General features: G+C 36.4%; 1 protein-coding gene across 1 annotated transcript; it reads left to right on the top strand.

The window, feature by feature from the left end:
• Positions 1-6,810: 6,810 nt before the first annotated feature.
• polr1g (RNA polymerase I subunit G) lies at positions 6,811-9,270 on the top strand. Its single transcript, XM_053507914.1, has 3 exons — positions 6,811-6,989; positions 7,063-7,192; positions 8,069-9,270. Exons 1-3 carry the CDS (start codon positions 6,932-6,934, stop codon positions 8,748-8,750), a joined length of 870 nt encoding a protein of 289 aa, XP_053363889.1. The 5' UTR covers positions 6,811-6,931; the 3' UTR covers positions 8,751-9,270.
• The last annotated feature ends 2,638 nt before the right edge of the window (positions 9,271-11,908 follow it).

Genomic DNA, 11,908 nt, shown 5'->3' with positions numbered 1-11,908 from the left:
AAACATATTCTTCTGAAACTGGTCAGGTACAGGGAGAAAAATGAAGAAACAAACTAAACGTACACAAAATGAGAAACAAAAACCTGCCAAAAAGTCTTTCAGGAATCCTAAAAAAATAAAAATAAATGAGCGGTCAAGACTTTTGCATAGTACTGTACATTGTAGTATTTCTAAAATAATCTTTGTGTTTCTTATTTGCGTTGAGACACAAAAGTTCAGTTGAGTACTGTAATGTTAACTGTACAAAACAATGTTTTGAAAGCATAAAAGTAATTTTAAGTCAAGGGGAATTTAATTAGCATTGTTTCACTATAACATTTTAGTAATAAAAAATACTCATTCAGCAGGTGATTTAACTAATTAGATCCTTTGAGTGTTTGTCAGTCTGTGGGTCATGTGTAAATAATTAGTTATAATAAACCTTACAATTTTACTTTTGAAATACAAATTATATATATATATATATATATATATATATATATATATATATATATATATATATATATATATATATTATGACACAGTTACGGCCCTTGCTGAAGAGCCCAACAGCAGTAGACTTGTCAGTACTGGGGTTTGAACCCGCAATAATCTGATCAGCAACCAAAACATGTGCTAGTTTTTAGAGGTTTTTCCTAGTTATTTTAATGAGCCATTCAAAGAGGAGAATAAAATGTATGATCTATATACTGTATAACTCTCACAAGCACTACAAGTAACGTATAAGATAAGTCTTATTCATTATTAAGTTAATTATTAGTAGCAAAGCACTTCTAAACTGGTATAATTTTTTTTTTTTTTTTTTTTTTAAGAAAAGAGATTGTTTGGGTTTTTCAGTAACTGTTACTGTATGAAAAATGTGATTATTCCACAAACTAAATCACCTGATGAGACTGATCTGTGTTTGACAGTTGTTGTTCATGTTATGTACATGTTAAAATACTTGTATCACTCAGTTGTCTCCTGTCCATCTGTTTTCAGTGACCCACAGAGAGTTGTAATGAAAATGTCTCAGACTTTGCTCATGTTTACATTCCTGTTCAGATGCCCTGATGAAATTTTCCACCACAAATCATGAATGTCTTTATGCAACCCAACTGGGGGTGCCTGTTATGCTAAAATGAAATTGATTGTGTCAGCTCTGCCTTTTCTGAGTTTGGTTTTGGTTTGTCCTCATATGAAAAAGGCAAAAAATTATAAGGCACTCAGTTTGTATTTCCTTAATATATTTAAATGGCAATTCAGTTTCAATGCATAGCACAATCCCCAGATTTAGTAGACAAATAAAAAACTATATGCGTAAACAAAACTCTGATTTTTTTTCCTGTGTACTATAGATTAGATATACAGTACTGTAACTGCCAATAAGAACACTATGTATTTACTTTCTGTCTTTAGAGCTTTTTATCGAAGGTCCTTGAGGTTGTGCACTGGCTGCAGCACATCAATATGGCTCGCAGCATTATGTGGTATTGATCTATGCCGTTCTTGAGGTGTCACCCTGAAGTAGTGTATTTCTGATCGTAGATGAGGACATCATTCTCCATGACATGTCTTCAGTTTTCACTACAGCTCCTGCGCCATATCCAAGCTCCTAATCCATACACTGTGACTCCTGATCCATGTCTTCCTGGATAGCTCTTTATCTGGAGATGGAGATGGTGACGACCACCTCCGAATATAGTACATGGTAGCACCAGATGTCAGTCAAGCTGCAGCACTACAGACTTTAGCACTGTAAACCATTTAACACACCTGATTCAACTTATCACCTAATGACCAAGGACTTCGTGGACTGAATTTAGTGTGTTAGAAGAAATAAAACCCCTTATCTGTGTAGGGTTGTGGTCATTAGGGACATTCATGTATATGAATAAGTCATGCTAGGGACTGTATGGGTTTATCATTAACTTTCTGCTCTAAAATATCCAGACCTTTTGTGTGATTTGCAGTCATTTTATTTAACATCCGACAAACTTTTCTTAGTCCTTCATGAACATGTATTTAATAATTCATCATCTGTTTTTATCACTGGGTCGTTAGTCATAACAGTTGACGTAAACAAAAGCCAGTAAAAAACCAAGATACAGCCACAGAGGTTAATCATTAAACGGCACTTACATGAATGGCCAAAAAAGCGCCACAGCCACACCAGAATTTCCTCTAATTTTACTAACAGAGAGAAAGCTGCATTTACAGCTGCATCTACATTTAAAGCTTGAGTCACATTCCCAAGAACTTTATGTTTCCACCCATTTAAAAAATGTAAAATTGTAGCTTCTGTTTTAAAGCTAAGCTGATGCAATAATTATGTATTCCAAATTGATTTGCATTCAATTCATGAAATACATGTAATGGAAAGAATAATTATCCATCTTTTTGGTGCTGTCTAATGGGATGATCTAAAATACACAAATCTATTTTTGGTGTAAATGGTTTAATTGAATGACGTACATAACCAAATAATAATACCTAAATCATCCTGACACTTACTCTGGTGTTTATATACTCATATAATTCAGATAATACAAGGGATCTTTTTTTCACAGTGCAACAGTCAACAGAATGTTTTTTTTTTTCCTTTAGTAATTAACACAATAAATCAAGAAGTGCTAAGGGTATAGACATCAGTAAATTTATAATGAGGAAATGCCTATTATTCAGCATGTTCGAAACAAAAAAACTAAAATAAAGTAATTAAATTTAAATTAGTAATTTAGATTTAATCACATTGTTGTCTAGTGTTCAAGCTCAGTTAGACATAACAGTATTGCATGGTTATTGAATGATCTTGTGGGTAATGTAATGAAATTAATTATTTACAGTAAAATCTTTTTTCTTTCCCTTGTTTTTTTTTTTTTTTCTTCACCAGTGAAGAACAACACAAGTCTCGGTGGATGTTAAAGTGGTGTTGTGGGAGGCTGTACCTTCAGCCTTGATGTGATTGGTTGCTCTTGGTCGGCTCTTGTGGTAGCACATTCCACTTCTAGAAATTTCAGTAAGGAAGTGAAAATGAGTAAGCTAATATATACACAATATACACGTATTAAGGAAGTGAAGCTATATGAAGTAATATACAAGTGACAGTGTGTCAGTGTGTTATGTTTGTGCAGTTGTAGTCACAATGTGTAATATTATTCAAATAGATGGATGGATGGATGTGTAAGCATAGTGCCTGAGTAAGTGGGAAGACTTTTTATATGCCAATTTTTATATATGAACCTTAAAAAAATACACTCCTTTAAGTGTGTACATGCCTATTTAGAAATGAACACCTGAAACCTGCTCTGTAAAGTCTACACCCAACAACACGCTAAAGCAGAATTCAACTGTGAAGTTGCACTGCTCTTAATTGCATTGTTAATTTAATAATATCGGTTATGTTTATAAGGCCCGCTGTAGCTACATTAACTACTGTATGTGTTCTCAAACTTTTTTTTTGTACTGAAGGGTCATTCGAAGTTGAGTTAGAAGGAGATACTTAAAGCAGACTGCGAGGCTTGTCCAGCTTCCTGCTAATGTCGGGGACCCTGACTTTGGGTCATAATATTTAAATGTTATGCTCCTGGCTAACTGGCTTTACAGTATGTAGGCCTAGTGTGATGAGGGATGTGGTTGAATTTCCCATGTTCCTGTTCTTTCTATTCCTTTTGTGAATAATATTAAAGTGCTTAGGCACTCATGATGCTGCTTTATGCAAGATAAACTTTTACACATGGAACAGAGTGGGTCCACTTCTAAACATCATCTTCCTTTTTTGATTTTATACACCAACCAACTATAACATTAAACCTGTCTGTTTAATATTGTGTCAGTCCAGGCTATACCACCAAAACCCACACGTTTTCCCCCACACTTTATGCGCACAAAATCTCTGAAGGTGTGCTGGCACCTAGACATCACCAGCAGATCCTTTAAGTCCTGTAATTGTTGAGGTGAAGCCTCTATGGATCTGACTTGTTTCTTTAGCACATCTTAATCAGACTGCGATCTGAGGAATTTGGTAGCCAAGTCAACAACTCAAACTCTGCATTGTTCCTCAAACCAGTTCATTATCCTGCTGAAAGAGGTTTCCCAGCAGAACAATAACCCTGTCGCTGGTTCACCAGATAAACTTCCTTGGACCACTTTCAGTAGGTACTAACCACTGCATACCATGAAGGGAAGATGAATGAGAAGATTGAATAAATGGATGAAGTAATCTTTATATGTTGTTTATAAATTTTTGCAACATTGTTTTAATCAAATAATATTAACCATAAGAATTCGTTTCAACACATATCTTAGCAGGTGACATGTTCTGGAATATATGTGAATATTTAATATGTAATATTTCTTATTAAATTAAATGCATCTGTTTACTGTATAAATGTACTAATTGCAAGCTTTAAATGTTTTTATTCTATCAGCATGTCATTTTAATTAAACTTAAAAATATATGGAAATGGATGTCAGATATTTCAAACTTAAAAATAGTTTTTAAAATGTCTAAAAAATAGGTGTCATCATTTTAGATTTTGTTTACTGTAATCAAACCACATTTACGCATAGTAAAAAATAAATAAAAAAAATAAGCTGTAGTTGCTAACTGTCCAGATGCAGAAGATAAATAAGGTTAAATCTAAAACCCTAATCAGGTATTCAGCCCACTTCTTTACAAAAGTTGACCAACGCCAACTGTTCCCACAGCTATTGTGTGTCCCAAACTATAAACAACCAGATATAAACCACAGCAACACTGACGATGGTCCCATGGAATCCCAGTCCCAATGCACTTCTCCTACTCAGGGTTTCAAGATTTCACAGAACTCTTTCAAGGAGAAGTCTTTAAGTAATAGGCCCAAAGAATTGTGGGATTTTTTTTAACAGTGTACAATACAATAAAAAGTGCACAATGCAACAGGATACAATATCTTAATTGTGTTTAATAAAGTGAGCAGTAAATATACACAGCACCATTTAGCTATTGATAATTAGGCATATTATTGTTAGTGTGAATCATTCAGTAAACTGTATAAGAAAGCATAGTTTTGTGAGTAAACAATGTACATCTGGAGTCACCAAAAGGTCCATCTCTGGGAGTTAAAATCTCTCCTACCATTACTACACACAATAACACTATGGTTTCTCTGATGTTCCAAGAATAATCTACCATTTAAATAATAACTGGTTAGCATTAGCCCTGTTGTGTCAGTAGATAAAGGCTGACCAGTTGTGCATAAGATGGGTTACAGTCAGTTACTGACCCAGTGACCTTTAAAATAGCATGCAGCTTCAGAGTAGGCCCAGTGTAATTAATAGAGTGCTTACTATGTGACTAAGCTACGAAGTAGTTTACAAAGATATAATAAATTAATAAAAATTTTAAAAAATAAACCATATTTCAGATGCACCATGAGCAGATAGTTAGGGTTGGACAGGCCAATCAGTCTACATTGCATGCGGGCACTCATTGCAATCCAGAGGAAACCCACCAAGCACATAAAGAACATATATACTCTATGCACGCAGAAACGGCTAGATTCAAACACCCAACCCTGGAGGTGTGAAGTGACAGTGCTAACCACTTAGCCACCATGCCAATTCGGTAAACATAATTTAGAAAACATTATTATATATTGCTTCAACTGCTTACAGTTTACAAACCAAATGTAAAAAAAAATTATAATAATAATCTAAAATGAAATTATTTCCCTCATAATATTAGGTCAACTTGACTTCAAACAACTTGAACTAAATATCGTATACCCTTTACACATGACCTACTTCCTCTTTCTGTAGAAATACTCGCCAAGAGGAAGCATCTGTAGATCAAGAATATGATCATGACAGAGGAGCCCTAAGTTTTAGGGAGGTCCAAGCAAATATGCTGCATGGTGAGTTTTCCCACAGTGTCAAATCAGCCACAAACTTGGAAAAATAAACATAGTGGAGTAAGAGAATACCATCTACATGGTGCAGCAGAGTAATGTTCCTTTCTGCTATTTTATCAGCCTTTCCAGCTGCGTTTGATCCGCCTATGCATTGACATCTAACTGGTTGCCTTCACAATAAATAAATCTAATGCATGTACTGAGATAGAACTAAGATATCATTACCTAGACAGTTCTTTTCCTGCATTACTTAGTATACAGTATAGTGGTTATACGCAATGTACTAGGAGTATGGCTGCATGGTGGCTTGGTGGTTAGCACTGTCGCCTTGCACCTCCAGGATCCAGGCTCCATTCCTCGGTTTCAGTGGGGTACTCCGGTTTCCTCCCACAGTCCAAAGACATGCAGATTAGGGGAACCGGAATTCCTAATTGGCTGAAAGGTGTGAATGTGTGTATGAATGTTAACCTGAGGTTGTAAAATGCTAATAAATACACACTTGGGACTAAGCCTCCCCTTCCCTAGTTGAAATATGGAGGTTCCTGGATGGATGGATGGATGGACTAGTCATATACACATGTAAAGGTAAACTGTATAAAGTGTTAACTTTATAAAATTATTCGATAACTAGGATTTTAAATAAAGGTTACAAACAATATTTGATAATTTGGTTAATTTTTTTTTATCGCACAGAAGCCTACAAACTTGCATTCGTGCTCCCTCTAGTGGACAAGATGGAAAAAATTAAACACATACATGAAAAAAAAATATACAATCGAAAAATATCAAACAATATTTATATATATATATAATTCTAAAAAGCCTTTAAATTATACAATTTAAAATGTAATAAACTAAAAACCAAGAAAAATCTAATACTTTTTTGTGTTTTTACTCGATTGGTTGAAGCGTTGAGAGCTTCCGGGTCAAAGTTCGTTGTAACACCATGTGCTTCTCCTGCCTCGATGTTGTTACTTTTATGTACATTTAAATTTAAATGATAGGTTTCTAATTTCCTCTTTTGTCTTGTCATATTGTTAACGTCCTGCTGCTTCAGTATGTCGCAGAACAGATCTTCGGCCGGTTCAGGGGACAGTGATAATACTGATAAGAGAGGTGAGTGCAGGACAGACTTCTGGTGCACAGTGTTTACTTCTGAAGGAGTTTCTCATTTCACAATTCTTTCCAGCTTGTAGATACGAGTGTCCTGCAGACTTTGTGCCTCTTCAGTACAGCTGCAGTGAGAAGAGTGTGTTAGAGAGAGGAGAAAACACGGAGCTGTGGCTCATTAAAGCTCCAGCTCGCTTCAACCCCAGCAGGTGAGGAAAACAGCTTAAAATACACCAATGTAACTTCCCCTCATGTCCTCTACGTAAAGACTTTTCACACTGTCTGCATCCAGGAGAAGATTTTAAAGATGGATGTTTATGAACTCAGTCCAGCTGTTTGATTATTAAGCTTTTTATTTCACTGTGAGATGGGATCTCTTTTGACTGTTTATTGGAGCCACATGGTTTATTTTTGGTTAATATTGCAATGTGTTGGGGTTAAATATTTTTACATTAATTGTAGTTTTTTTAATGATTGTCATCTAATTAGGGGCCTTGTTTAAGGGCCCCACAGTGGCAACCTGGTGGAGCTGGGGGTCGAACCGTCGATCTTCCGATCAGTAACTCAGTGCTTTAGCCCTCTGAGCTACCACTGCGCCTACTCTCTCTCTCTCTCTCTCTCTCTATATATATATATATATATATATATATATATATATATTTTTTTTTAAGTAAATGTGTGTCCAGATGACTATATATACTGATCACCCTCACTGGTCATGCTTTACAAACACGTATTTGAGACTGTGTTTATGTAATCAACCCTTGTGCTTGGTAGGTTTCCTCCCACAGTTCAAAGAAATGTAGATTAGGCTAGTTGGCGTTCCCAAATTGCCTGTAGTGTGTGTGTGAGGTCCTACTATGGTTGTAGAAAGAAAAAGGAATACAGTGGTACCATTTGCCTCCACGAACCCTAGTTACACTAACCCTAGTTCCTAGATGGGTGTCTGTGTAAATTATGCCCAATATTTTTTAACAAGTCTGGCCCCTCAAGTTAAGTGCCTAGAATTAAAAAAAACGAACATCTGGTGGTTCATTGTGATCTAAGTAAAGGCATTTCATGAGTTTACTCCATCTCCTTTTCAGACTGACAGATATGAAAGTGTCCTTATCGGGAATGGAGATGATCCAGTCTTCTGATGCATCTGTTCAGATCTACAGTGTTCTTGCAAACCGTTCAGGCCCTACTGACCTTCGTCTTCTCACCTCCTGTGGTAAAAAGCAAAATGACACTCCTTGTGTTTCTGGGTTTGCTGGAATCCTTAGTATCAGTGAAAGTTATGGGGACTGTAGTGGTAATCAGAACCCTATTCCAGTGCCAGCAGCCCCTGCTCCGAGCTTCCCACCAGGCCTGAAGCAGCGCTTCCAGCCCTTCGGTAGCTCCATGCCTGCTCATGTGTTTCAGAGTGCCACCTCGACCTCTCTTTTATCACCAAAGAAAGCAAAGCTGGAACCTGAAAACACTGAAGGCCAAAGTAGGAAGAAGAAAAAGAAGAAGGAGAAGCACAGCAAAGAGGAGAATATTGAAGTGGCCCATATTAAACAGGAAGAAATAACTTATGAGCTGCAAGTCCCTGAGCCAGACCAGGAAGATGGTACAGCAGAGAGGAAAAAGAAAAAGAAGATTAAAAAAGAAAAAGAGATTATGGACGAGGTTGCTACTGATGCCAGTTTGATAGCCAAACAGGAACCAATGGAAGTGTCCTTTGGTGACCCTGAGAGCTCTGTGAAAAAGAAAAAGAAGAAGAAAAAGGCACAAGACGAGTAACTGTTCATTAAAGGTTATGTGTCATTATGGTAACCATTTTTAGGCTTTTATGTCATAAATGTTGTCGACAACTGTAATTCATATTACAGCAAACTGTATAAAAGCTGAAACATTTATAAATAGTATATTGCATCTTTTTATGTTTCTCAGTGTGGCATTAACAAATACTAAAATGTGTCATGCAGAAGAAAACATGTTTAATCTTAAATCATATTTTGGCCCAAAAGTCTGCATTTGCTGTAAAATTAAGCACAGGCTTCTCTATGTAAAGAATCCTGTCATGTTTACAAACCCCAGAATTGAGTGATTTTAGATTTTTCATACTTGATCTGCAAAAACAGTTGCAATTTACTCGTTTTTTTTCTTTACTTCTTTACTTCTTTTTTTTTTTTTTTTTTAGGTTTTTCTTAAAACCAGAGGGTTGGAATGTTAAATGAAAATAGTTATGTGCCATGTCAATAATTAGTTTTTTTACACAATCAAATAATTGAATAAACACTTTCGAAGAGTGGTAATTCCATTCTTTCTGCCAGGGGTTGTTTATGAAAATCATGTACTTGGGTCTGAATTTAAAAGAAAAATGTAAGATTTTGTATAAGGAAAAATCTCTATGAATCCAGACCTTTGGGCCACATTGTATATACACCAAACAATGAACCAAAAAAAAAGGGCAAGTTTAAAGATCTGAGCAGCATTGATAAGGTCCAAATTGTGATGTCTAGACGACTGGATCAGACACTCACCAAAACAATAGGTCTTGTGGTGTTATCCATGTGTTGGGTGAGTAGTACCTATCAAAAATGTAACTGGCAACAGAATGATGGGTGCTCAAGACTTTTAAACGTTCATGGGAGGTGAAGGGTAGCCTGTGTGGTCCGATAACACAGAAGAGCTACTGTAGCACGAATTACTGAAACATTTAAGGCTGGCTGAGATAGAAAAGTGTTGGTCTATGCGATGCATTGTAACTTTCTGAGTAGCAGCGGACCACTGCTGAATGCACCTACAATTGGCATGTAATCACCAGAACTGGACTATGGAGCAATGGAAGAAGGTGGCCTGGTCTGATGAGACACATCCTCTATTACATCATGTGGCTGACTGGGTGTATGTGCGTCACGTATAGTATCTGGGAAAGAGATGGCACCGGGATGCACTGTGGAAAGAAAGCAAGCTGACAAAGGAGTGTGACGTTCTGGACAATGTTCTGCTGGGAAACCTTGGGTCCTGGCATTTATGTGGATGTTATTTTGACATGTACCACTTGCCATTTAACTTACTGTAGTCTTCCTGTCATCTTGAACATGTCTGGACATTCTCTGTTAACCTCTCTCAACAAGACGTTTCTGTTGGCAGGGCTGGTGCTCACTGGAAGTAAAAAAAAAAAAAAAAAAGATTTTGCACCATTCTAAGTAAACTCTCAAGACTGTTGCGTGTGAAAATCCCAGGAGATTTACAGAAGTTACAGAAATACTCAAACCCTCCCATCTGGTGCTAGCCATCATGCCACAGTCAAATCACATTTTTTTTTACCTCATTCTTATGGCTGAAGGTGGTGGTTTGTGTCTAATTTTGACCATTGCACTGATGCCACACAATTGGCTGATTAGATAATTGCATAAATGAATGAGTGTATGCTTGTTGCTAATAAAGTGCTTGGTGAATTTCACCACTGAACTTGAAAATATAGTAAAAACAGACATCACACAGTAACTTGACAATAGTGATAGTAAAATTTATTATTAGTTTAGTTCTATACAACGTAAGCGTTCAAGATTTTTCATTGCTACGCCATCATTTGGGTCGATGAATTCTAATTTAATATTTTTAACAGTAATCGTGTTTAATTTATTTGTCTTCAGAAATGCCTGTACTTTATATTTTTTATATGAACCCTAGAACTAACTGCTTGGTTTCTCAATATTTACCCATCCTTTTCGAATTATAATGTCATTTAGATGTCATAAATTGTGTTATTTTATATCTGGGTGAAACATCCAGCTTAGTGTGACCAGAGGCCAGCTGCCAAAATACAGGCTGAACTGGACAAACAGCTGGACAAACACATTTGCCAGCTGTAAATGCTGGTAGGAAGAAAACAGTTCTTGCAATATTGCTGCTAATATTACTTTTTTCCTAAACAAAATTTTCCTGTACAATAATGCATTAACCAAAAAAAAATAAATAATTTGATTTCATAAATGAAGACACCTAATTCCCACCCATACTGTAATTAAATGTTCAGCTAATTATTAAGGTTTATGTTTCTCATCATATTGTGTTTAGGATATTTGTTGATAACCGTGTTATTTAGCTGACTGCACTAAAAAGCACAAATAGCACCAGTCATGAAATGAGAAGCAATTGCTGTGTTGGATTATATGCTACATAACTCCATTTGCTAATGTGGGAAGTAGCAGGGAATCACAGCCTTGATCTCTGGTGCTTTTGCATTAGTGGAGAAGGTAACAGCTTCCTGCACTAATGTCACAATCCCTAAAGTACCCGTGCATTCATGCCACTACCATTTTAAAAGTTCACTGTCATTATTTCCAACACATCGTCTCCATTACCCCATTAAATGCCAAGTTTGAGGTGCATGTAGGAGCATGTCTTAGTGCCTCAAGCATTTAGGACAATGAGTCTTAAACTTTTTGCAGTCAGGACCCTCTTTAAGTGTGAAAAAGAAATCACAAGTCACAGCCCACATTTTAAATGTATTCTAATACAATAATATTCGGTGTTATTCTGTGTTACCTATTTGTTATATGTGGGGTATTCAAGTCAAACCGGGACTTTTCACTGTGCAGATTAATAGAACAATTATTATACAGTACTTGTGTAATCCCCTGTTACACTAATGCACTTATCCCAGTGTTTCACTAGCGCTTGGATAGCATCAAGCTCAAACGTTTTCTCAGTCTGCCGCAGCCATGATCAGACTGCATGGTTCATGTCTAAAACACTGGCCCCCCCAGAAACCCCTTTTTTGGCTTAAACATGTGAAAATGGCTTGGAGCAAGGTCAGGACTATATGGGCATGTGGTGTTCGTAAATTATTGTGTGTACAGTTCCCTACAGACAGATGTGTCTCCTCCACAAGTTGGAACCAAGTTACCCACCGAGTTTCAAGGATCAGGAAACTGAATGTTTACAGA

Source organism: Clarias gariepinus, chromosome 11 (genome assembly GCF_024256425.1).
Source record: "Clarias gariepinus isolate MV-2021 ecotype Netherlands chromosome 11, CGAR_prim_01v2, whole genome shotgun sequence".
Taxonomy (NCBI): Eukaryota; Metazoa; Chordata; class Actinopteri; order Siluriformes; family Clariidae; genus Clarias; species Clarias gariepinus.
The sequence above is the reverse complement of the archived record's forward strand: the minus strand, read 5'-3'. Positions and strand labels throughout refer to the sequence as shown.